This window comes from Sciurus carolinensis, unplaced genomic scaffold (genome assembly GCF_902686445.1).
Source record: "Sciurus carolinensis unplaced genomic scaffold, mSciCar1.2, whole genome shotgun sequence".
Lineage (NCBI taxonomy): Eukaryota > Metazoa > Chordata > Mammalia > Rodentia > Sciuridae > Sciurus > Sciurus carolinensis.
In genome coordinates this window covers 1,918-29,822 of record NW_025920440.1, presented here as the reverse complement: position 1 = coordinate 29,822, position 27,905 = coordinate 1,918, and the positions used below count along the sequence as shown (strand labels likewise).

At 37.5% G+C, this 27,905-nt stretch overlaps 1 protein-coding gene across 1 annotated transcript in view; it reads right to left on the bottom strand.

Annotated features, from left to right (window-relative positions):
* LOC124975735 (steroid transmembrane transporter SLC22A24-like) overlaps nucleotides 1-19,400 on the bottom strand; it is a 48,757-nt gene extending 29,357 nt beyond the window's left edge. Inside the window, 4 exon segments of the mRNA XM_047538310.1 lie at nucleotides 15,415-15,583; nucleotides 15,680-15,834; nucleotides 18,046-18,149; nucleotides 18,999-19,400. Of these exon segments, the coding sequence (XP_047394266.1) occupies nucleotides 15,415-15,583; nucleotides 15,680-15,834; nucleotides 18,046-18,149; nucleotides 18,999-19,400 (830 nt within the window).
* Between the last annotated feature and the right edge of the window lie 8,505 nt (nucleotides 19,401-27,905).

The following is a 27,905-nucleotide window of genomic DNA, read 5'->3' as shown; positions in this document are numbered from 1 at the left end:
CGTCGCTCCAGAACCCAGGAGTTAAGAAGGGGAGGCATTGAGAGACTGGGACTGAAATAGAGCCACGGGTGAGTCTGCCCACTGGGTAAAGCTCGGCCCGGGGGGCAGGCCCAGATAGAGGTGGCTTATCGGAGCCGGGCAGGGCAGCTAGAGTCATCCACAGGCAGCCCTGCGCACTCCGGCGGTGGGCCCCACCCACACAGCCAGCTTCTCCAGGTTCTCGGAACGGAACTGGCCCGCTGGTGAGAGCCTTTCTGACCAGAACAAGCTCCGAGTCCCGGAGCCAGTGCAGCTCAGCGTACTCTGGCATGCAAGCAGATTCAGGGTCCAGACAGGGCAGCCAGAGACTTCCCCAAGTAGTCTGGACCCCTGCGGTGGGAGGTGCCGTTCAAGGCTAGCCTCTCGGAGCTGACCGCCCAGTGAGAGACTTTCTACATAGAACCAGCCACAAGCCCCCGAACCAACGGAGAGCCTCGATCCGCAAACAGCCTCTGGGATCAGGGCAGGGCAGCCAGACACCTCTTCAGGCAGCTCTGCCCACTCCGGCTGCAGGCTCTCTTCTCGGGGCGATCCAAGATGGCAGCCTAGAGGGAGACTGCACCCCCTGTCGCTCCAGAACCCAGGAGTTAAGAAGGGGAGGCATTGAGAGACTGGGACTGAAATAGAGCCACAGGTGAGTCTGCCCACTGGGTAAAGCTCGGCCCGGGTGCAGGCCCAGATAGAGGTGGCTTATCGGAGCCAGGCAGGGCAGCTAGAGTCTTCCCAAGGTAGCCTTCCACACTCCGGAAGTGAGCTCCTCCCACACGGCCAGCTGCACGGTGCAGGCCCACAGTGAGAGCATTTCAGCACAGAGCCAGTTCCAAATCGTGGAACCAGTAGGGGGCTAGGGGCAGTTTTCTTCGGATACGCTGCTTTATCAGATTCCTCCAAGACATCAGGCTACTGAAGGCTGGGAGGTGATACACTGGAAATCTACCGGGACACTATAAGCCAATAGCGGAAAACTGCAATATCTCAGGGTCCCACTGACAACTGACCAATATGAGAAAACAAGGGAAGAAAATGTCCCAAACAAACCTAGATACTACATCAATAAAACCCAATGACAGCACAGCAGAAGAAATGTCAGAAAGGAAGTTCAGAATGTACGTAATTAAAACGATCAGGGAAGCAAATGAGGAGATGAAAGAGCAAATGCAGGCATTGAAGGAGGAGATGAAAGAGCAAATGCAGGCATTAAATGATCGCACCATCAACAGTTAAAAGACCAAATACGGGAAGCAAGAGATCATTTCAATAAAGAGTTAGAGATACTGAAAAAAAACCAAACTGAAATACTTGAAATGAAGGAAACAATAAACCAAGTTAAAAACTCCATAGAAAGCATAACCAATAGAATGGAGCACCTGGAAGACAGAACCTCAGACATTGAAGACAAATTATTTAATCTTGAAAGCAAAGTTGGCCAAACAGAAAAGATGGTAAGAAATCATGAACAGAATCTACAAGAATTATGGGATATCATGAAAAGGCCAAATTTAAGAATTATTGGGATTGAGGAAGGCTTAGAGAAACAAACCAAAGGAATGAACAACCTATTCAATGAAATAATATCAGAAAATTTCCCAAATCTGAAGAATGAAATGGAAAACCAAATACAAGAGGCTTATAGAACTCCAAACATACAAAATTACAACAGACCCACACCAAGGCACATTATTATGAAAATACCTAACATACAAAATAAAGACAGAATATTAAAGGCCGCGAGAGAAAAGAATCAAATTACATTCAGAGGGAAACCAATAAGATTATCAGCAGATTTTTCAATCCAGACCCTAAAAGCCAGAAGGGCCTGGAACAACATTTACCAAGCCCTGAAAGAAAACGGATGCCAACCAAGAATCTTATACCCAGCAAAACTTACCTTCAAATTTGACGATGAAATAGATCCTTCCATGATAAACAAAAGCTAAAGGAATTTACAAAAAGAAAGCCAGCATTACAGAACATTCTCAGCAAAATATTCCATGAGGAAGAGATGAAAAACAACAATACAAATCAGCAACAGGAGGCGCTAGCCTAAAGGAATAGCCAAATAAAGGAGAAACCAAATCATGCCAAAAAACAAATATGAGTCAATTGACTGGGAATACAAATCATATCACAATAATAACCCTGAATGTTAATGGCCTGAATTCATCAATCAAAAGACACAGACTGGCAGATTGGATTAAAAAGAAAAATCCAACAATATGCTGCCTGCAAGAGACTCACCTCATAGAAAGAGACACCCATAGACTAAAGGTGAAAGGATGGGGAAAAACATACCATGCACACGGACACAGCAAAAAAGCTGGAGTATCCATCCTCATCTCAGATAATGTGGACTTCAAACCAAAACTAGTCAGAAGGGATAAAGAAGGACATTACATGCTGCTTAAGGGAAGCATAAATCAGCAAGACATAACAATCATAAATATCTATGCCCCGAACATTGGCTCATCCACGTACGTCAAACAAATCCTTCTCAATTACAGAAATCAAATAGACCACAACACAATCATACTAGGCGATTTTAACACACCTCTCTCACCACTGGATAGATCGTCCAAACAAAAATTGAATAAAGAAACTATAGATCTCAACAACACAATCAGCAATTTAGACTTAACGGACATATATAGAATATACCATCCAACAAAGAACGAATACACTTTCTTCTCAACAGCACATGGATCCTTCTCTAAAATAGACCATATTTTATGCCACAAAGCTACTGTTAGCAAATACAAGAAGATAGAGATACTACCTTGTACTCTATCAGATCATAATGGATTGAAATTAGAAATAAATGACAGAATAAAAAACAGAAACTTCTCCAATACTTGGAGACTAAATAATACACTATTATACGATGAATGGATAACAGAAGACATCAGGAGGGAAATAAAAAAATTCTGAGAAGTAAACGAGAACAAAGACACATCATATCAAAATCTCTGGGACACTATGAAAGCAGTACTTAGAGGAAGATTTATTTCATGGGGTGCATTCAAAAAAAGAAGTAGAAATCAACAAATAAACGACTTAACACTACAGCTCAAAGCGCTAGAAAAAGAAGAGCAGACCAATACCAAAAGTAGTAGAAGACAGGAAATAGTTAAAATCAGAGCCGAAATCAACGAAATCGAAACAAAAGAAACAATTGGAAAAATTAACAAAATAAATAGTTGGTTCTTTGAAAAAATAAATAAAATTGATAAACCCTTAGCCACACTAACAAAGAGAAAGAGGGAGAAAACTCAAATTACTAAAATTCGGAACGAACAAGGAAACATCACAACAGACACGAGTGAAATACAAAACATAATTAGAAGCTATTTCGAAAATCTATACTCCAACAAAACAGAAAACCTCGAAGACATCAACAAATTTCTAGAGACATATGAATTACCTAAACTGAACGAGGAGGACATACACAACCTAAATAAACCAATTTCAAGCAATGAAATAGAAGAGGTCATCAAAAGCCTACCAACAAAAAAAAGTCCAGGACCAGATGGGTTCTCAGCCGAGTTCTACAAAACCTTTAAAGAAGAGCTCATTCCAATACTCCTCAAACTATTCCATGAAATAGAAGAGGAGGGAACCCTCCCAAACTCGTTCTATGAAGCCAATATCACCCTGATACCTAAACCAGACAGAGACACATCGAGGAAGGAAAATTTCAGACCAATATCCTTAATGAACATCGATGCAAAAATTCTCAACAAAATTTTAGCAAATCGCATACAAATATATATTAAAAAGATAGTGCACCACGATCAAGTGGGTTTTATCCCAGGGATGCAAGGTTGGTTCAACATTCAGAAATCAATAAATGTCATTCACCATATCAACAGACTTAAAGTTAAGAATCACATGATTATTTCAATAGATGCAGAAAAAGCATTCAATAAAATACAGCATCCCTTCATGCTCAAAACACTAGAAAAAATTGGGGTAGTGGGAACATTCCTAAACATTATAAAGGCAATCTACGCTAAGCCCATGGCTAATATCATTCTAAATGGTGAAAAACTGAAAGCGTTCCCCCTAAAAACTGGAACAAGGCAGGGATGCCCTCTTTCACCACTTCTATTCAACATCGTCCTTGAGACTCTAGCCAGAGCAATCAGACAAACCAAAGAAATTAAAGGGATACGAATAGGAAAAGAAGAACTCAAACTATCCCTGTTCGCTGATGACATGATTATATATTTAGAGGAACCTGGAAATTCCACCAGAAAACTTTTAGAACTCATAAGTGAATTCAGTAAAGTAGCAGGTTACAAGATCAATGCTCAGAAATCCAATGCATTTTTATACATAAGTGATGAATCTTCAGAAAGAGAAATTAGGAAAACTACCCCATTCACAATAGCCTCGAAAAAAATAAAATACTTGGGAATCAATCTCACAAAAGAGGTGAAAGACCTCTACAATGAGAACTACAGAACACTAAAGAAAGAAATTCAAGAAAACCTTAGAAGATGGAAAGATGTCCCATGTTCCTGGATAGGCAGAATTAATATCGTCAAAATGGCTATACTACCTAAAGTGCTATACAGATTCAATGCAATTCCAATTAAAATCCCAATGATGTACCTTGCAGAAATAGAGCAAGCAATTATGAAATTCATCTGGAAGAATAAAAAACCTAGAATAGCTAAAGCAATCCTCAGTAGCAAGAGCGAAGCAGGGGGTATTGCAATACCAGATCTTCAACTCTACTACAAAGCAATAGTAACAAAAACAGCATGGTATTGGTACCAAAATAGACAGGTAGATCAATGGTACAGAATAGAGGACATGGACACAAACCCAAATAAATACAATTTTCTCATACTAGACAAAGGTTCCAACAATATGCAATGGAGAAAAGATAGCCTCTTCAACAAATGGTGCTGGGAAAACTGGAAAACCATATGCAATAGAATGAAATTAAACCCCTATCTCTCACCCTACACAAAACTCAACTCAAAATGGATCAAGGACCTCGGAATCAGACCAGAGACCCTGCATCTTATAGAAGAAAAAGTAGGTCCAAATCTTCAACTTGTTGGCTTAGGATCAGACTTCCTTAACAGGACTCCCATAGCACAAGAAATAAAAGCAAGAATCAACAACTGGGATAGATTCAAACTAAAAAGTTTTCTCTCAGCAAAGGAAACTATCAGAAATGTGAAGAGAGAGCCTACAGAGTGGGAGAATATTTTTGCCAACCATACCTCAGATAGAGCGCTAATTTCCAGAATCTATAAAGAACTCAAAAAACTCTACACCAAGAATACAAATAATCCAATCAACAAATGGGCTAAGGAAATGAACAGACACTTCACAGAAGAAGATGTACAAGTAATCAACAGATATATGAAAAAATGTTCAACATCCCTAGTAATAAGAGAAATGCAAATGAAAACTACCCTAAGATTTCATCTCACCCCAATTAGAATGGCGATTATCAAGAACACAAGCAACAATAGGTGTTGGCGAGGATGTGGTGAAAAAGGAACACTCATACATTGCTGGTGGGGTTGCAAATTAGTGCAGCCACTCTGGAAAGCAGTGTGGAGATTCCTCAGAAAGCTTGGAATGGAACCACCATTTGACCCAGCTATCCCACTCCTTGGTCTATACCCAAAGGACTTAAAATCAGCATACTACAGAGATACAGCCACATCAATGTTCATTGCTGCTCAATTCACCATAGCCAGATTGTGGAACCAACCTAGATGCCCTTCAGTTGATGAATGGATAAAGAAACTGTGGCATATTTATACAATGGAATATTACTCCCCAATGAAGAATGATAAAATTATGGCATTTGTAGGCAAATGGTCGAAATTGGAGAATATCATGCTAAGTGAGATAAGCCAATCTCAAAAAACTAAAGGACGAATGATCTCGCTGATAAGCGGATGAGGACATATAATGGGGGTGGGAGGGGTTAGCATTAGGTTTAGGGTTAGGTTTAGAGTTAGGCTAAGGAGAGCGGTAAGAATGAAGGAAAGAAGGACTGTATAAAGTGAAAAGGGTGGGAGGGGTGGGGGGGAAGGGAAAAAAAAGAAACATCATTACCCTATGTAAACAAAAAAATAAAAAAAAAAGAATACACAATTAAATGGTGGTAGAAATAAAATACAAATATAACTTTTCTGACTCCATGTTTAGTGCTCTTGCAGTGGCAAAATGATGAAAGACAGTCATATGAGAACTGAGAAAGTGTATTTAAACATAAGGCACAAAAATATTTTGTATATCTTAACTATGTGACTGTGTACATGACTTTCTACTTTTTATGCCTAATTTTATTCATCTGGAAAATGAAGATAGTAATTGTGAGCCTCATAAATTTGCTGTAAGATTTAAATGATATTATGCATGTAACTGACTTAGTATGGTTTCTGGCATACTAAGTGTTCAATAATACTCAGCTATTACCATGATTATTGATTTGGAAATCTTATCTAAAATCAGTTGCCATGGCATCAAGGTTTTATATAATAGTTGGTCCATTTCAAAGGGCTCTCTCCATGTATCACTTGATATACAATGTTTAAACCCATGTGACTAATTTATTAAAAGGGTGAATAATTATGAACTTCTTGTTATAAAAGTAGTCTAATTTTTCTGTACCTAACAAAATTATTCTATGTTTAAATATAATAAACAATATATCTTTAAAAATCTAAAAAAAAAAAAAAAGAATATATAAAGAACTCAAAAAAACTTAATAAATAGCCAAGTTAATCTATGGGCAAAAAATCTAAACAGACAATTCTCAAAAGAAGAAATACAAGTGGCCAATAAATATGTGAAAAGATATTCAACATTTTTAGCAGAGACTTGCAATCAAAACTGTACTGAGATTATGTAAACACCGCATGTCTACAATAGCACTAGTGTTGACAACACTTTGGCCAGGTTTACTAAGTTTCAGGTGGGTCATAATTCAGCTGAAATATATGGGAGCAAAGACAGCCAAGGAATGTCAGAGTAGTAAGATATAGACTACAGATTAAAAATTGTGAATAATTCATACTGTTTAGAATCATCCATGTGATTAATATGAGATGTTAGTGATTTAAAGCAATTAAAATAATTTACCAAGATAATATTCAGACATATTTTCCACTTCCATGGACTTCTATTTCCATTATTTTATTTAAGGAAGATAAAATACAGACCATAAGATCCAAGATGGCAGACTAGAGGGAGGCTGCATTCCTTGTCATTCTGTAACTGCGGTTTCAAGGAAAGGATATCTGTTTCTTGGTAAGGCAGTTTTTGCTGCTTATCGATCCCCTGCTGTTTACCCCATTTGTCTACTGTGATCACCTGCAGTCTGCCAGCATATAGACACCTTTTTTGAGTGCAGATTGCTCACCGTCAGGCACCTATTATCTGCCATTTGCCTGCCTCTTGCCTGTGCATTGCCTGCCTTTCGTCTACCCATCACCCACCATCCAAGGTTCACCTCCCCATTGTCCAAAAGCTGCCAGCAGACTGACCACTGAACGCCAGTGGAGGGCCAGCGCCTGCTGTTGCCTGGAAGTTCTCTGTCACAGTACCTGCAGGTTTGATTACACATGGTTTGATTACATCCTGCTGCCATTTTGAGACAACAGCCAGGCCCTGTAGGACCCCTGGCTGGACTGACTGAGCCCCGTATCCAGGATCCCTCAGCCCAACCAATCACTCCATGCCTCTGGGACCCTCACATCGACTGACTGCTCCCTGCAGCCAGGACCCCCAGACCAACTGACTGTGTCCTACCACCGGGACCCCAGACCAACTGATTGCACCCGGCATCCAGGATCCCACAACCACACCGAACACACCCGACCTCCAGGACCCCTGCATGACCAACTGCACCCCGCCTCCAGGACCTCCAGCCAACCACATCCACACCCTGAGCTGCAACTCCCCATTTGCCAACACATTTGGAAGCCAGAGCGGCCATCTTGGATAATCCTGGAAACAGTAGCTCCGATCCTTAGGTGGGGCAAATCCCATCCTAAGACACCTGCTGGAGATTTGAAGCTCATTGTCAGGTACCTCTCATGCATCAGGCTACTGAAGACTGGGAGCTCTCATTACTATATGACTGTTATACTGTAGATTTTTTTTCTCCTTATGGAACAATTTTAAGTTTTTATTTCTTTACTTTTCTTGCTCTCTTTTCCTTTTGTTTACCTGTTCCCTCAGAGTCTCTTTCTCCCTTTCTGTATGCTACCATCTAATTTCTTTTGATTATACTCTCACCCTTTCTATTATCTAGAACTTCTGTATATTCTTTTCTTATCCCATTATCAGCTACATTCTACATCCCTTTGCATCCTCTTTGTCCTCCATTAGAAACTGCAGACCTTATTGCAAATCTGTTTGTTATACTGAAGATAATATTTGAATTCCTTCTGCTTATTATGACAATTTCATAATTGTCCTCAGGGGCTATTTGGTCTAGGATTGCATAGTGTCTGAATTGGGTACTGCTAATATTGATCTCCCCTTAAAGAAAGGGTTTTGGAAACCTATAGGGCCACTATAAGCCTATAGGGGGAAATCTACAATATCTCAGATCTGCACTGCTAGAGGGGAAGATACCTGAACAACATGAAAAAACAAGGGAAGAAAATGATCCAAACAAATCTAGATTCTATATTAATAGAATCCAATGACAGTATGTTAGAAGAAATGTCAGAAAAGGACTTCAGATTATACATGATTAAGATGATTCGCGAAGCAAAGGATGAGATAAGAGAGCAAATGCAGGCAATGAATGATAATACAAATAAGCTGAAAGAGCACCTGCAGGAAGCAAAAGATCATTTCAACAAAGAGATAGAGATTCTCAAAAACAAACAAACAAACAAACAAAACAACCAAATGGAACTCCTTGAAATGAAACAATAAACTAAATAAAATCTCAATGGAAAGCATCACCAAAAGACTAGACCACTTGGAAGACAGTACCTCAGACAATGAAGACAAAATATTTAATCTTGAAAATAAAGTTGCCCAAACAGAGAAGATGGTAAGAAATCATGAACAGAATCTTCAAGAACTATGGGACATCAGGAAAAGACCAAATTTAATAATTACTGGGATTGAGGAAGGCACAGAGATACAAACCAAAGGAATGAACAACCTATTCAATGAAATAATATCAGAAAATTTCCCAAACCTGAAGAATGAAATGGAAAATCAAATACAAGAGACTTACAGAACACCAAATGCACCAAATGTACAAAATCACAACAGATTCACACCAAGGCAGAGTATAATGAAAATGCCTAACATTCAAAATAAAGATAGAATTTTGAAGGCCACAAGAGAAAAGCATCAGATTACATATAGGGGGAGACCAATACGGATAGCAGCAGACTTCTCAAGCCAGACTCTAAAAGCTAGAAGTGCCTGGAATGACATATTTCAAGCTCTGAAAGAACATGGTTGCCAACCAAGAATCCTATACGCAGCAAAACTAACCTTCAGGTTTGAAGATGAAATAAAATCCTTCCATGATAAACAAAAGTTAAAAGAGTTTACAAATAGAAAGCCTGCACTACAGAATGTTCTCAACAAAATATTCCATGAGGAGGAAATGGAAAACAACAATGGAGGTCAGCAAAGGGAGGAACTACCTTAGAGAAAAACCACTCAAAGGAGAAACCAAGCCAACTTAAAAACCAAAAATAAGTCCAAATGACTGGGAATACAAATCACATCTCAATAATAACCCTGAACGTTAATGGCCTAAACTCATCAATCAAAAGACATAGACTGGCAGAATGGATTAAAAAGAAAGACCCAACAATATGCTGCCTACAAGAGACTCATCTCATAGAAAAAGACATCCACAGGCTAAAGGTGAAAGGATGGGAAAAAACCTACCACGTACATGGACTCAGTAAAAAAGCGGGGGTTCCCATCCTTATATCAGATAAAGTGGACTAACCAAAGTTAGTCAGGAGGGATATAGAAGGACATTTCATACTGCTTAAGGGAACAATAAATCAGGAAGACATAACGATAGTTAATATTTATGCCCAAACAATGGTGCATCCCTGTACATCAAACAAATCCTTCTAAATTTCAGGAATCAACACAATAATTCTGGGTGACTTCAACGCACTGCTGTCACGACTAGATAGATATTCCAAACAGAATCCAAACAAAGAAACCATAGAACTCAATAACAAAATCAATAACCTAGACTTAATAGACATATATAGAATATTCCATCCATCAACGAGTGGATTCACTTTCTTCTCAGCAGCACATGGAACCTTCTCAAAAATAGACCATATGTTATGCCACAAAGCAGCCCTTAGGAGATACAAAAAAAACAAAAAAAATAGAGATACTGCCTTGTATTCTATCATATCATAATGGACTGAGAGTAGAAATCAATGACAAAATAAAAAACAGAAATTACTCCCAACACCTGGAAAATAAATAATAGGCCACTGAATGAAACATGGATAACAGAAGACACCAGGGAGGAGATAAAAATAATTCTTAGAGGTCAATGAGAATGACGATATAACATATCAAAATCTCTGGGACACCATGAAAGTGGTACTAAGAGGAAAATTCATTGCATGGAGCGCATTCCAAAAAAGAATGAAAAGTCAACAACTAAATGACCTAATATTACAGCTCAAAGCCCTAGAAAAAGAACAGAATAATAGCAAAAGTAGTAGAAGACAGGAAATAATTAAAATCAGAGCTGAAATCAATGACATTGAAACAAAAGAAACAATTCAAAAAATTGACAAAACAAAAAGTTGGTTCTTTGAAAAAGTAAACAAAATAGACAAAACCTTAGCCATACTAACAAAGAGAAGGAGAGAGAAAACTCAAATTACTAAAATTCGTGATAATGGAAATATCACGACAGACACCACTGAGATACAGAACATAATGAGAAGCTACTTCGAAAATCTGTATTCCAACAAAATAGAAACTACTGAAGACATTGACAAATTTGTAGAGACATATGCTCCTCCCAAACTGAACCAGGAGGACATACACAATTTAAACAGATTAATATCAAGCAATGAAATAGAAGAAGTCATTAAAAACCTACCATACAGGAAAAGCCCAGGACCAGATGGATTCTCAGCCAAATTCTATAAGACATTCAAAGACGAACTCATTCCAATACTTCTTAAAGTATTCCAGGAAATAGAAAAAGTGGGTACCCTACCAAACTCATTCTATGAAGCTAATATCACCCTCATACCCAAACCAGGAAAAGACACATCAAGGAAAGAAAATTTGAGACCAATATCCTTGATGAATAAAATGCAAAGATCCTTAACAATATATTGGCAAACCATATCCAAAAACATATTAAGAAAATCGTGCACCACGATCAAGTGGGGTTCATCCCTGGAATGCAAGGATGGTTTAACATTCGTAAATCAATAAACGTAATTCATCATGTCAATAGACTTAAGGATAAGAATCATATGGTTATTTCAATTGATGTAGAAAAAGTGTTTGACAAGATACAACACCCCTTCATGCTTAAAACACTAGAAAAAATAGGGATAGTAAGAACATACCTGAACACTGTAAAGGCTATTTATGCTAAGCGCATGGCCAACATCATTCTTAATGGAGAAAAACTGAAAACATTCCCTTTAAAAAGCAGAAAAAGACAGGGATGTCCTCTTTCACCACTTCTATTCAACATTGTCCTTGAAACTCTAGCCAGAACAATTAGACTAAAGAAATTAAAGGGATACAAATAGGAAAAGAGGAACTTAAGCTGTCACTATTTGCTGATTACATGATTCTATATTTAGAGGATCCAAAAAACTCCTCCAGAAAACTTCTAGACCTCATCAATGAATTCAGCAAAATAGCAGGCTATAAAATTAACACGCATAAACATAAAGCATTTTTATACACAAGCGATGAAACAATTGAAAGGGAAATGAGGAAAACAACTCCATTTGCAATAGGCTAAAAAAAAAAAAAAAAAAAAAAAACTTGGGCATCAATCTAACCAAAGAGGTAAAAGATCTCTACGATGAAAACTACAAAACATTGAAGAAAGAAATTGAGGAAGACCTTAGAAGATGGAAATATCTCCCATGTTCTTGGATAGGCAGAATTAATATTGTCAAAATGGCCATACTACCAAAAGTGCTATACAGATTCAATGCAATTCCAATTAAAATCTCAATGATGTACCTTACAGAAATAGAGCAAGAAATCATGAAATTCATCTGGAAGAATAAGAAACCCAGAATAGCTATAGCGATCCTTAGCAGGAAGAATGAAGCAGGGGGTATCACAATACCAGAACTTCAACTCTACTACAAAGCAATAGTAACAAAAACAGCATGGTATTGGTACCAATATAGACAGGTAGATCAATGGTACAGAATAGAGGACACGGACACAAACCCAAATAAATACAATATTCTCATACTAGACGAAGGCGCCAAAAATATGCAATGGAGAAAAGATAGTCTCTTCAACAAATGGTGCTGGGAAAACTGAAAATCCATATGCAGAAGAATGAAACTAAACCCCTATCTCTCACCCTGCACAAAACTCAACTCAAAATAGACCATGGACCTCGGAATCATACCAGAGACCATGCATCTTACAGAAGAAAAAGTAGGTCCAAATCTTCAACATGTTGGCTTAGGATCAGACTTCCTTAATAGGACTCCCATAGCACAAGAAATAAATGCAAGAGTCAGTAGGGATAGATTCAAACTGAAAAGCTTTCTCTCAGCAAAGGAAACTACCAAAAATGTGAAAAGAGAACGTACAGAGTGGGAGAAAATCTTTGCCACTCATACTTCAGATAGAGCACTAATTTCCAGAATATATGAAAAACTGAAAAAAATTCTACACCAAGAATATACAAATAACCCAATCAACAAATGGTCTAAGGAATTGAACAGACACTTCACAGAAGATCTACAAGCAATCAACAGATATATGAAAAAATGTTCAACATCTCTAGTAATAAGAGAAATGCAAATCAAAACTACACTAAGATTCCATCTCACCCCAATTAGAATGGCAATTATCAAGAGTACAAGCAACAATAGGTGTTGTCGAGGACGTGGGAAAAAGGTACACTCATACATTGCTGGTGGGATTGCAAATTAGTGCAGCCACTCTGGAAAGCAGTGTGGAGATTCCTCTGAAAACTTGGAATGGAACCACCATTTGACCCAGCTGTCCCACTCCTTGACTTCTACCCATAGGACTTAAAATCAGCATACTACAGAGATACAGCCACATCAATGTTCATAGCTGCTCAATTCACAGTAGTCAGATTGTGGAACTAACCTAGATGTCCTTCAATTGATGAATGGATAAAGAAACTGTGATACACACACACACACACACACACAAACACACACACACACACACATATATATATATATATATATATATATATACACACATATATATGTATATATATAATGGAATATTACTCAGCCATAAAGAATGATAAAATTATGGCATTTGCAGGCAAATGGATGAAATTGGAGAATATCATGCTAAGAGAGATAAGCCAGTCTCACAAAACCAAAGGACGAATGATCTCGCTGATAAGTGGATGATGGCACATAATGAGATGTGGGAGGGGGGCAAGAATGGAGGAAGGAGGGACTGTATAGAGGGAAAAGAGGGTTGGGAGGGGTAGGGGGAAGGACAAATAACAATGAATCAAGCACCATTACCTCATGTAAATGTATGATTACACATATGGTATGCCGTTACTCCATGTACAAACAGAAACGACATGTATTCCATTGGTTTACAATATAAATAAATTAAAAAAACCCAAAATTCAGACCAGCTGTAATTGGCAAAATAAAAAAAAAAAACTGTACTGAGATTTCATTTCACCCTAGTAAGATTGTCAAGCATCATGGATATAAACAATAATAAACACTGGCAAGGCCATGTGGAGAAAGGAATATGTTTGTTATGGTTTTGATATGGTGTCCCCCAAAAAGCTCACGTTGGAGACAATGCAAGAAGAAGTTAATCCCTGATGGAATTAACTAGTGGTAACTGGAGGCAGGTGGGGTGTAGCTGAAGGAAATGATTCATTGGGGGCATGACTATGAAGAATATATTTTGTATCTGGAGAGTGGAGTCTCTCTGCTTTCTGATCATTATGTGAGCTACTTCCCTCTGCCATGCTCTCCTTCCATGATGTTCTGGCTCATCTTGAGCCCTGAGCAATGGAACCAGCCTTCTATGGACTAAGACCTCTGAAACAGCACTCAAATATACTTTTCCTCCTCTACAATTGTTCTGGGTGGGTCTTTTAGTCACAGCAGTGAAAAAGCTGACTAAAATAACATTTATCAATGGTGGGACTGCAAATTGGTAAAATAACTTTGGAAAGTAGTATGGAGATTCTTCAAAAGACTAGAAGTGGAACCACCATATGACCCAGCTGTCCAAGTCCTCAGTATTTGTGTGAAAATGCTCAAATCAGCATATTATATTGATACATGCATTTCAATGTTTATAGCAGTACAATTCACAATAGCCAAGTTATGAAACCAGAGTTTGTGTCCATCAACAGATGAAGAAAATATGGCTTATACACATGATAGAGTTTTATTCACCCATAAAGAAGAATGAAATTATGGTAAATGGATGGAACTGGAGAGCACAATGCTAAGTGAAACAAGCCAGACTTAGAAAGACAAAAATTGAATTTTTTTTTTTTTTTAATATGTGAAAGGAAGAGAGAAAAAAAGGAATGAAATAAACGAACCTCCTGAAAATAGAAGGGAGAACAGTATAGCAGAGGAAGGTGGTGAGGGGTGAGGGTGATGCCAGGGAGAGGTACTGGGTATTGAAATTAACCAAATTTTGCTATGCATATGTATGAACAAATTGCAATGAACCCCATTTATATATATAATCATAATGTGCCAATTAATAAAGTAAACATGTAGAAGACAGTTCAGAAGAGTAGAGGAAGACATTCAGAGGGAGGGAGTAGGGCAGGGAAAGGGGAGGTAATTAAAAATAAAATTCAGCAAATTATGTGCATTTATGAGTATTTCAAATGATCCCTGCTATTATGTATAATTTTACTGCACATATAGAAGTATAATACAATTTTTGATTTTTTTCTATTAAAATTATTTCATGGTAATTTTGTGCCTCCTGTACAAAAGTGGTGACTGCAGAGTGCCAACCTCCATTCAAATTGCTGTTCTGTTTGCTATCTTGCATCTTGAATGGCTCAATGGGTGTTAATGGGGACATGGCTTAGGACTATAGAGACACCCAGTGACACAACTCTTCTGTTCTCAACTTGGCCTCCCTTGTAAAGAATGTGGAGATTGTTCATACCTGGAGGGCAAGAAGAGGACAAACAAGGGTATAGACAGGGTCAGGTGCAGTGTGTACCAGCTTCGAATGGCAAAAGCCAGTCCTCCAAGGAACATCTGCCCAATACTGAAGGAAGACAATATCAAAATTATTCCCAGAGACTTCCTTCGGGTTGTTGTCCATTCTGACACTGGAAGAAAACAAGTACATAATTGTTATTTCAGACAAAGGGTAATTTCAGTCAATTTAGGCATGGAGAACATGAAGTCTCAAATTATTGACTTACCAAGAGAAAAAGAAGTGTGCATGATAGTTGAGACATTTGACCCAGCCCAGAAGCGTAGTAAGCAGTAAACGAGGAAGGTGGGGGCGAAGGCCGCAGATGTGTCAGCGATGCCCAGCTGGAGTAAGCACCACAGGTAAACCACCTTCCGCCCAAAACTAAGAAATATTGGAACAGGTAAGCTTATTTAAGAACAAAAAAATATGTGGAAAACAACAAAAGATAAAATAACTTGAGATTTAGGGTAAATGTTTAACAAGTAAACACTACTTGAGGTCTAGCAGAATCATACTACTCAACAACAAAAATCACAGACATAACCTTCTCTATTGGTCAATCTGAAAGTGATGCCAGAATACTCAGCAAAGTATCAGCAGAGGTCCCTTCATTTGATAGGGGGTTGAACTTTATAACTTCTGGATGTAGAAACAGGGAGAGGCGAGGGGGAGTAGAAGGAAGTTGGATAATTGGCACCAAAGCAAAGTTAGATGGAAGTAATAACTTCTAGTATTCTATAGCAAAGCAGGATGACTATAGTTCACAATAACCTTTAGTATATTTTATGAATCACTAAGTGGAGCTTGAGGGCTGCAAACCAAAATAATAAGGAGATGGAAATGTTCATTACCCTGATTTTATCAGGACATACTGTATACATGTAATGAAATATCACATAGTACTTTATAGTCCAATATTATGCTTATGAAATTTTTAAAAATGTTTAAGGAGATGGAAATGTCAACCACACTGTCTTGATCATTACACACTGTATGTATTCAATATATATAAATACATCAAATTTAAGTGCTCCATAAATTTGTACGACTAAAATAATTAACACAAACTAAGTTTCTTTACTGTGTTCTATTGTTTCCTACTTTAGACCTGATGGGGCCATTTTACAAATCTCTGTCATGAGTATAGAAATCAATCCTCTTAACCACTGGTCTCCTGGCTGCTACTATTGCCTTTTATCAAATTTTACTCCTAATTCAATAGTCATATCCCCACCTTTGTTAAATTCCTTACTAAGCCTTTCTTTGAGGTTTGCATAACACACAAAGGTACACATATCAAATGTGTATAAGTTTAATTATTTTCACAAAACCAGTGTACCCATTTAACCAGTCCTAAATCAATAGAACATCACTCTCATGAAGAAGCCCTTCTCGGATTCTCTCCTAGACACCATTACTGCCAAAGAGATCTAATATCATAACTTTTAACACCATATATCAGTTTGTATGCTTTGATTGTTATAAAAGTCAAAATCATGTATTATATAGTTCTGTGTCATGTAATGTTTCCCCTATGTTGTTGCATGTGGCAACAGTTCTTTCTCATGACTCAATGGGGATTTATATGAATATACCACTTTTTAAAAATTCTACTGTTTACAGATATTGACCTGAATCTATGCTCAAAGAAAACTTGTGTATTCATATTTTTTATTAAACTGCTTTGTTAATTCATTCTGCAATACAAATTGGTAGTGCGTAGGCCTGAAAATCAGGGGGAAATGAACTCTCTGACCCAGAAATCTGTAGAGTCAACAATTAACTGTAGTGTGCTCAAAGTCACAATTTTAAACTGAGACTACTAAGGTGACGGTTTTGAGCATCTGCACTCCCATCAGTGTTCTCGTGGGAGACATGCTTGGGTGACAGCCACAGCTGACTGCCTTCTTTAGAAGCTCTGCTAGGATGCTAGAAGCCACAAACTTCTCATCTCCAAGTTGCATCCTCCTGAATTCTTAATGATTACCTTTTCTGGTTACAAATGTTACCTATTAACATTTTGTCATTTCACAAGGACCTGCATCCAGGTTACAGGTCCAGTGTCTTACCATCCCATCAGGGCCACAGTGGTACTCAACAATTAGATTTTATAATTGTGATTACCATCTGTACCTGTGCCTACATTGCATGTGTGAAATGATGACCAGTATAAAAGTATCCATACTCATTTATCTTACAGGGTCTAGGTGGCTCAGAATATTGCCAAGGCCAGGAACATACTTTTAAACATGCAAATGTCTTCTCCCTCAAGTCTCCTTCTTCACCCTTTGTTGAACTCTTACTCATATACCTTACATCCTGGACTTACTCTGGAAATTACTTCCTGAAACTGATAAGATCTACATGTCCCTTTCTCTCCTTCTTAATGTAGCACAATGAATTTTTCACAATGATTTATAATTTCCAGTTTAGGTACCAAGCACTAATATTTGATTGTAGTTTCCTGGAGTCAGAAGTAGAGGCCCACACATAGTTCATTGCAAAGCATACAGAGCTCAGCAAGATTTCTTAAATAAAGGAATGAATATTTAATCTGACCAACAGTCCAAAAGAAAGTGAGGTGACACTCACCAGTCTGAAAGAATGCCATATATCAGAGTTCCCAGCAGTGACCCAGTCATAAACAGAGCTTGAACCACTGATCTTAATGACTGAGATCCACAAACCAGATCCCACTGGAAGAGAATGGAAGAAGCACAGTGGAGTTTTAGGAGATTTTAAGCCTTTAGTGGAAACTGAGTGTGAACTCCCACCTATGATATATGTGATCCTCTGGTATGTGGATCCTGCCTCTATATCCAGCTTTGTCTGAAATCACTCTCCCTGGTAACTCATCCTGCACTTTAGCCCTCAGGTGCACCTGCCTCTCTCTTGCCTCATGACTTTCCAATATTCTGCATCCTTTGTCTACATCTCTTTGTTCATTTTTACCTTAAGGTCATCAACTCCCTTTATTCCATTAATGTATATGTATTCTTTAGCTACTACAATTTAAAACATATAAAAACATATTTTTAAGAAAATTCTGTTACCAAAAATTTTAAAACCCTGATTTTTTTTCTCATCATGTAAGTGACATAAGGGCCCTCTGCCTTTGACTTTTCTTAGCAGTCCATACTTCAACTATTACAATATCTCTCATCTTTGACCACACATTGAATCACTTAAAGAACATCAAAAACACTAATGCCTGGATTCTATGCCTGGAGATTCTGATTTATTTGCTCTCAGCATCAGTTTTTCAGTAAGTGTTGAGAACCACTTAATATAACATTTGATTACTTTTAAAATTATAGATTTTTCTTACTAAATTAAATGATGTAACTAGAGGTCTGTGTTTCATTTGTTCAGTTTATTAGCTCCAATATTATATATGCCTGACTGCCTTGGAGTGCAGAAAAGCAATTGCTACCTGTTGAAGGAAGGAAGAAAGGGCTGGGGACTAAATGTATAAAGTGAGTCTTTACTTGGTATTAACTCCAAACATTTTGATCATATAAGAAGATTTAAATGAGTCTTCTTACCTCAGTTATGATGGTGGAGGGGAAAGAACTTCGGTCATACACCCAGCCATCCACACAGGGCTCAGTGTCTGACTCGGTTGTGTTGGTGATGGTCTCATTCAGGTGAAGCAGCTGCCACTGGGGATGGATAAAGCGACGGCACTTCTGTGGTTTTAGGTTTGAGTCCAGTGGGATGGAGATCCTCAGGAGGGCATCTTGGCTGAGGGTCCCATTGTCATTACCAGAGAGTGTGTTATTGTCCAGAATCTGTACCCAGCAGCGATGATCAGGAATTGCTGCAGTGAAGTTCTCCAATATAATATGAGGGCATGTTAAGACATTGACAATAAAAAAGAGAACTAACTGAAAGATTTGGAATCTCCCCATGCCTCCAACTTGATCCAGGAGCTCATCAAAGGACATTGAGGCTGAACAGGGGATCTACCTTTATGGAGGTAAATTCAGAAGGAGAAAACTCTTCCTTTCACCAAGACGTGTAATGTGTTGATCCTCATTCAACTTTCTCCTTGATGGGTTCTGTCCCACTGCTGCAGAATACTGGAAGGATTTCCTCAAAGTCTTTGGGTTGAGGCAGGCAGATAGTTTCAATAAAGTTACAGAAATATTTGGCAAAGAGAACTCTCCGTGTTGACAACTAAACCTGCTTAAATGATTACTCACTGAATGATTCTGATCTTTGAGCTTTCTGAGAAGTCAACAGTGAACTTTCAGGTGGGTATGATATCCACATGACCTAAAATACACCTTTCAATGGTTTGTCCTGTTCAGAAGAGGAATGTTGGAATCTCAAATGTAAAGAGCTTTATGATTCTACTGTGTAAAGAACAGAGCATGGCTTTTTCTTTGTTAGGACTGAATTTTCACCAAAAGTTACTGAAAAATATTCTTAGTTAAACTAAAGGAAAGTGGAATATTGAATATAAATTCTGACTTTTGGTAACTGAAATTCTCCTTCAGTTTGAGTAGTGACAGTGATTTTAAAGTTTTTGAAATAGAGAAATAAGGATACGGAGCTGTAAGAAAGTTAACAGTACTTTTATGCCATAACTTATCTAATTAGATTTGTTGCTTTATTCAAACCGCATTTTGGACTAACTTTTATATCTGTGTAATTATGTGTTTATTTACAAATTTGCAAACAAAATATGAGTTAGCTATTACAAGGTCATGTTCCAGTTAGTGACATATAGGCAAATAAACAATATCACAGAAAATGTTTAATGATTCCTTGATAGATTTCATGAGAACCAGGGAGTCATCCCTCTGGAAATAAACTTTTGAACTTTTGAAGGAGGATTCTTGAGACAATGAATGATTAAAAGGACAGTTTCCATACAAGTCAATAAGTACATAATTATAGCAAAGAGGTGTGACATAACTGTGTATCTGCAGGATATTCAAAAGGTGAAGAACATGCAGGGAAATGATGGGAGGAAATGAACTGATTGAAAACACCAAAACAAGCAACCAAACAAAATATCTGGAATTAGTTCTGCAGACTAGAGGTTTTTATTCTTGAACTTGAAATCCATCATCTGCGAAACAGGTTAAAATGCAGATTTCTGTCCAGGTTGCAGAGATGCTTTCAGGAAATGACTTTTTGAGAATTTAAATGAAATGTTTTTTAAGTGATACATAAAAATATTAATGTACATATTTTTGGGTACCATTGATGTTTTGATACATGTATACCTTGTATAATATTCAAATTAGGTTAAACATCTGATTCCTTAAGCATTTATCATTTCTCTCATGTTAAAAATCTATCAAAATTCTTCCTTCTAACTTTTAAAAGTGTACAGTCATTATTGTTATCTATAATCTCCCTTCTGTACAATAACACACCAGAAATTCTGGCTTCCATCCAACTGTATCTTGTACCCACTGATTGACCTTTCACCATCTCTCCTCTGTATTCTCCCTACTCTTTAGCAATAACCATTGTACTCTCAATTTTTTTTAGGGGTTGCAAGGTTGTGTTTTTAACTATTTTAAAAAAATTATTAATTTATTTTTTAGAGACTGCATTTTGATTCATTGTACACAAGTGGGGTACATAATTTTGTTTCTGTGGTTGTACACAATGTAGATTCATACCATTTGTGTAATCATTCATGTACATAGGGAAATGATGTCTGTCTCATTCCACCATTTTTCATATGACCACCCTTTCATTTCCTTCTACATAATCTAAAGTTGCTCCATTCTTCTCTCACTTCCCACCCTCCCCACCCTATTGTATATCATCCTCCACTTATGAGGGAAAACATGTGGCCTTTGGTTGTTGGGATTGACTTATTTCACTTAGCATGATATTCTCCAATTCCATCCATTTATTTTTAATTTTTTTATTTTTATTTATTTATTTTTTCCTTTTTTATTATTGTATGCAAATGGGACACATGTGTTTCTCTATTTGTACATGGAGTCAAGGCATAACATTTGTGTAATCATAAATTTACATAGGGCAATGATGTTTGATTCATTATTTTTTCCCTTCCCACCCACCCCTCCCACCTCTCTTTTCCCTCTACACAGTCCTTCTTTCCTTCATTCTTACCACACTCCTTATCCCTAACCCTAAACCTAACCCTAAACCTAATGCTAACCCCTCCCATCCCCTATTATATGTCCTCATCTGCTTATCAGCAAGATCATTCATCCTTTAGTTTTTTGAGATTGGCTTATCTCACTTAGAATGATATTCTCCAATTTCATCCATTTGCCTGCAAATGCCATAATTTTAGCATTCTTCATTGCAGAGTAATATTCCATTGTATATATATGCCACAGTTTCTTTATCCATTCATCAACTGAAGGGCATCTAGGTTGGTTCCACAATCTGGCTATGGTGAATTGAGCAGCAATGAACATTGATGTGGCTGTATCTCTGTAGTATGCTGATTTTAAGTCCTTTGGGTATAGGCCAAGGAGTGGGATACCTGGGTCAAATGGTGGTTCCATTCCAAGCTTTCTGAGGAATCTCCATACTGCTTTCCAGAGTGGCTGCACTAATTTGCAACCCCACCAGCAATGTATGAGTGTACTTTTTTCCCCACATTCTCGCTAACACCCATTGTTGCTTGTATTCTTGATAACTGCCATTCTAATTGGGGTGAGATGAAATCTTAGGGTAGTTTTGATTTGCATTTCTCTTATTAATAGAGATGTTGAACATTTTTTCATATATCTGTTGATTGCTTGTACATCTTCTGTGAAGTGTCTGTTCATTTCCTTAGCCCATTTGTTGATTGGATTATTTGTATTCATGGTGTAGAGTTTTTTGAGTTCTTTATAGATTCTGGAAATAAGCGCTCTATCTGAAGTATGAGTGGCAAAGATATTCTCCCACTCTGTAGGCTCTCTCTTCACATTACTGATAGTTCCTTTGCTGAGAGAAAACTTTTTAGTTTGAATCTATCCCAGTTGTTGATTCTTGCTTTTATTTCTTGTGCTATGGGAGTCCTGTTAAGGAAGTCTGATCCTAAGCCAACAAGTTGAAGATTTGGACCTACTTTTTCTTCTATAAGATGCAGGTCTCTGGTCTGATTCCGAGGTCCTTGATCCATTTTGAGTTGAGTTTTGTGTAGGGTGAGAGATAGGGGTTTAGTTTCATTCTGTTGCATATGGTTTTCCAGTTTTCCCAGCACCATTTGTTGAAGAGGCTATCTTTTCTCCATTGCATATTTTTGGCCCCTTTGTCTAGTATGAGAAAATTGTATTTATTTGGGTTTGTGTCCATGTCCTCTATTCTGTACCATTGGTCTATCTGTCTCTTTTGGTGCCAATACCATGCCATTTTTGTTACTATTGCTTTGTAGTAGAGTTGAAGATCTGGTATTGCGATACCCCCTGCTTCGCTCTTTCTACTGAGGATTGCTTTAGCTATTCTAGGTTTTTCATTCTTCCAGATGAATTTCCTAATTGCTTGCTCTATTTCTGCAAGGTACATCATTGGGATTTTAATTGGAATTGCATTGAATCTGTATAGCACTTTTGGTAGTATGGTCATTTTGACAATATTAATTCTTCCTATCCAAGAACATGGGAGATCTTTCCATCTTCTAAGGTTTTCTTTAATTTCTTTCTTTAGTGTTCTGTAATTCTCATTGTAGAGGTCTTTCACCTCTTTTGTGAGATTGATTCCGAAGTATTTTATTTTTTTTTGATGCTATTGTGAATGGGGTAGTTTTCCTAATTTCTTTCTGAAGATTCATCACTTATGTATAAAAATGCATTGAATTTCTGAGCATTGATCTTGTAACCTGCTACTTTACTGAATTCACTTATGAGTTCTAAAAGTTTTCTGGTGGAATTTCCAGGTTCCTCTAAATATATAATCATGTCGTCAGCGAACAGGGATAGTTTGAGTTCTTCTTTTCCAATTCGTATCCCTTTAATTTCTTTGGTTTGTCTAATTGCTCTGGCTAGAGTCTCAAGGACGATGTTGAATAGAAGTGGTGATAGAGGGCATCCCTGCCTTGTTCCAGTTTTTAGGGGGAACGCTTTCAGTTTTTCACCATTTAGAATGATATTGGCCATGGGCTTAGCATAGATGGCCTTTATAATGTTAAGGAATGTTCCCACTACCCCAATTTTTTCTAGTGTTTTGAGCATGAAGGAATGCTGTATTTTATCGAATGATTTTTCTGTATCTATTGAAACAATCATGTGATTCTTAACTTTAAGTCTGTTGATATGGTGAATGACATTTATTGATTTCCGAATGTTGAACCAACCTTGCATCCCTGGGATAAAACCCACTTGATCGTGGTGCACTATCTTTTTAATATATTTTTGTATGTGATTTGCTAAAATTTTGTTGAGAATATTTGCATCGATGTTCATGAAGGATATTGGTCTGAAATTTTCTTTTCTCGCTGTGTCTCTGTCTGTTTTAGGTATCAGGGTGATATTGGCTTCATAGAATGAGTTTGGGAGGGTTCCCTCCTCTTGTATTTCATGGAATATTTTGAGGAGTATTGGAATAAGCTCTTCTTTAAAGGTTTTGTAGAAGTTGGCTGAGAACCCATCTGGTCCCGGACTTTTCTTTGTTGGTAGGCTTTTGATGACCTCTTCTATTTCACTGCTTGAAATTGATTTATTTAAGCTGTGTATATCCTCCTCGTTCAGTTTAGGTAATTCATATGTCTCTAGAAACTTGTTGATGTCTTCAAGGTTTTGTGTTTTGTTGGAGTATAGATTTTCAAAATAGCTTCTAATTATGTTTTGTATTTCACTCGTGTCTGTTGTGATATTTCCTTGTTCATTCTGAATTTTAGTAATTTGAGTTTTCTCCCTCTTTCTCTCTGTTAGTGTGGCTAAGGGTTTATCAATTTTGTTTATTTTTTCAAAGAACCAATATTTATTTTGTTAATTTTTCTGATTGTTTCTTTTGTTTCAATTTTGTTGATTTTGGCTCTGATTTTAACTATTTCCTGTCTTCTACTACTTTTGGTATTGGTCTGTCTTCTTTTTCTAGGGCTTTGAGCTGTAGTGTTAAGTCGTTTATTTGTAGATTTCTACTTCTTTTGTTGAATGCGCCCCATGAAATAAATCTTCCTCTAAGTACTGCTTTCATAGTGTCCCAGAGATTTTGATATGATGTGTCTTTGTTCTCGTTTACTTCTCAGAATTTTTAAATTTCCCTCCTGATGTCTTCTGTTATCCATTCATCATATAATAGTGTATTATTTAATCTCCAGGTATTGGAGAAGTTTCTGTTTTTTATTCTGTCATTTATTTCTAATTTCAATCCATTATGATCTGATAGAGTACAAAGTAGTATCTCTATCTTCTTGTATTTGCTAACAGTAGCTTTGTGGCATAAAATATGGTCTATTTTAGAGAAGGATCCATGTGCTGCTGAGAAGAAAGTGTATTCGTTCTTTGTTGGATGGTATATTCTATATATGTCGGTTAAGTCTAAATTGCTGATTGTGTTATTGAGATCTATGGTTTCCTTATTCAATTTTTGTTTGGACGATTTATCCAGTGGTGAGAGAGGTGTGTTAAAATTGCCTAGTATTATTGTGTTGTGGTCTATTTGATTTCTGGAATTGAGAAGGATTTGTTTGACGTATGTGGATGAGCCAATGTTCAGGGCATAGATATTTATGATTGTTATGTCTTGCTGATTTATGCTTCCCTTAAGCAGCATGTAATGTCCTTCTTTATCCCTTCTGACTAGTTTTGGCTTGAAGTCCACATTATCTGAAATGAGGATGGATACTCCAGCTTCTTTGCTCTGTTCGTGTGCATGGTATGTTTTTTCCCATCCTTTCACCTTTAGTCTATGTGTATCTCTTTCTATGAGATGAGTCTCTTGCAGGCAGCATATTGTTGGATTTTTCTTTTTAATCCAATCTGCCAGTCTATGTCTTTTGATTGATGAGTTCAGGCCATTAACATTCAGGGTTATTATTGTGATATGATTTGTATTCTCAGACATTTGACTCATTTTTGTTTTTTGACATGATTTGGTTTCTTCTTTATTTGGGTATTCCTTTAGGCTAGTTCCTCCCATTGCTGATTTGCATCGTTATTTTTCTTCTCTTCCTCATGGAATATTTTGCTGAGAATGTTCTGTAATGTTGGCTTTCTTTTTATAAATTCCTTTAGCTTTTGTTTATCATGGAAGGATCTTATTTCATCGTCAAATCTGAAAGTAAGTTTTGCTGGGTATAGGATTCTTGGTTGGCATCCGTTTTCTTTCAGGGCTTGGTAAATGTTGTTCCAGGCCCTTCTAGTTTTTAGGGTCTGGATTGAAAAATCTACTGATATTCTTATTGGTTTCCCCCTGAATGTAATTTGATTCTTTTCTCTTGTGGCCTTTAAAATTCTGTCTTTATTTTGTATGTTAGGTATTTTCATAATAATGTGTCTTGGTGTGGGCCTGTTGTAATTTTGTGTATTTGGAATCCTATAAGCCTCTTGTACTTGGTTTTCCATTTCGTTCTTTAGATTTGGGAAATTTTCTGATATTATTTCATTGAATAGATTGTTCATTCCTTTGGTTTGTTTCTCTAAGCCTTCCTCAATCCCAATAATTCTTAAATTTGGCCTTTTCATGATATCCCATAATTCTTGTAGATTCTGTTCATGATTTCTTACCATCTTCTCTGTTTGGCCAACTTTGTTTTCAAGATTAAATATTTTGTCTTCAATGTCTGAGGTTCTGTCTTCCAGGTGTTCTATCCTATTGGTTATGCTTTCTGTGGAGTTTTTAACTTGGTTTATTGTTTCTTTCATTTCAAGGATTTCAGTTTTTTTTTTTTTTTTCAGTATCTCTAACTCTTTATTGAAATGATCACTTGCTTCCCGCATTTGGTCTTTTAACTGTTGATTAGTGCGATCATTTAATGCCTGCATTTTCTCTTTCATATCCTCCTTCAATGCCTGCATTTGCTCTTTCATCTCCTCATTTGCTTCCCTGATTGTTTTAATTATGTACATTCTCTATTCCCTTTCTGACATTTCTTCTGCTGTGCTGTCATTGGGTTTTATTGATATAGTATCTAGGTTTGTTTGGGACATTTTCTTCCCTTGTTTTCTCATATTGGTCAGATGTCAGTGGGACCCTGAGATATTGCAGATTTCCTCTATTGGCTTATAGTGTCCTTGTAGATTTCCAGTGTATCACCTCCCAGCCTTCAGTAGCCTGAAGTCTTGGAAGAACTTGATAATGCAGTGCTTCCGAAGAGAGCTGCCCCTAGCCCCCTACTGGTTCCAGGGCTTGGAGCTGGCTCTGTGTGGAAAGGCTATCACTGAGGGGCCTGCACCATGCAGCTGGCCGTGTGGGAGGAGCCCACCTCTGGAGTGTGCAAGGCTACCTGGGGAAGACTTTAGCTTATATTGAGTTATATTGAGTTTTTAATTTAGTGAGTTTATAAGTTTTAAACTTATATTGAGTTTTTAATTTGGTTTATTGTTTCTTTCATTTCAAGTATTTCTGTTTTTATTTTTTTCAGAATTTCTATCTCTTTATTGAAGTGTTCTTTTACTTCCTGCATGTGCTCTTTTAGCCATTTATTGGAATGGTCATGCATTGCCTGCATTTGCTCTCTTATCTTGTCTTTTGCTTCATGGATCATTTTAATTATGCAGATTCTAAATTCTTTTTCTGTTATTTCTACTTCCATGCTGTCATTGGATTCTATCAAAATAGCATCTGGTTTGTTAGGGACATTTTCTTCCCCTGTTTTTTCATATGGTTTCTGTATATTCCCCTCTAGCAGTGAAAATCTGAGGCACTGAGGTTTTCCCCCTGCAGTCTTATTATGACCCTGAAGTTTTCCAGTACCTTTCCTTTGAAGGGGAGAGTAATATTAGTATCACCCAATACAAAGAAAATGCAGCCCTGAACCAGATAGCCCCTCTAATGACTTTAACATTATTGTAATAAACAGGATGAGTTCAATTATTATTTACACTATTTCTAGTTGTGAACAAGGAGAATGGGGAAGGGTGTAGGATGTAAGTGAGTAAACAGAGGTACCTGTCAAAGGGCTTTCAGTCTCCTGAAGGTGTCTCAGGAAGGGAGCTTCCCTTCCAATGATGGTGGCCAGGCCCTCAGGAATAATTCAAAGTTTCTGCACCAGCCTCCAAAGTAGCTGGGGAGCCCCAGCGAGGGTGAGCCAAGTCAGTGCAGGAAGGGGGCAGGCACATTGTCTGGTGTCCATCTGCAGTGGGGGTGGCATGCAGGCCTGTATTCTCAATTTTTAAGATAGTACATACAAATGATATGCAATACTTGTCTTTCTGTTCCTGTTTTTTTCACTTAATATAATGACCTCCAACTCCATCCATGTTGTTGCAAATGACAGGATTTCATTCTTTTTTTAAAATTTTTCATTTCACTAGCCACTAGGCTCTTGAATTGAAAAATTCAAATGTTTTTATTAGTGC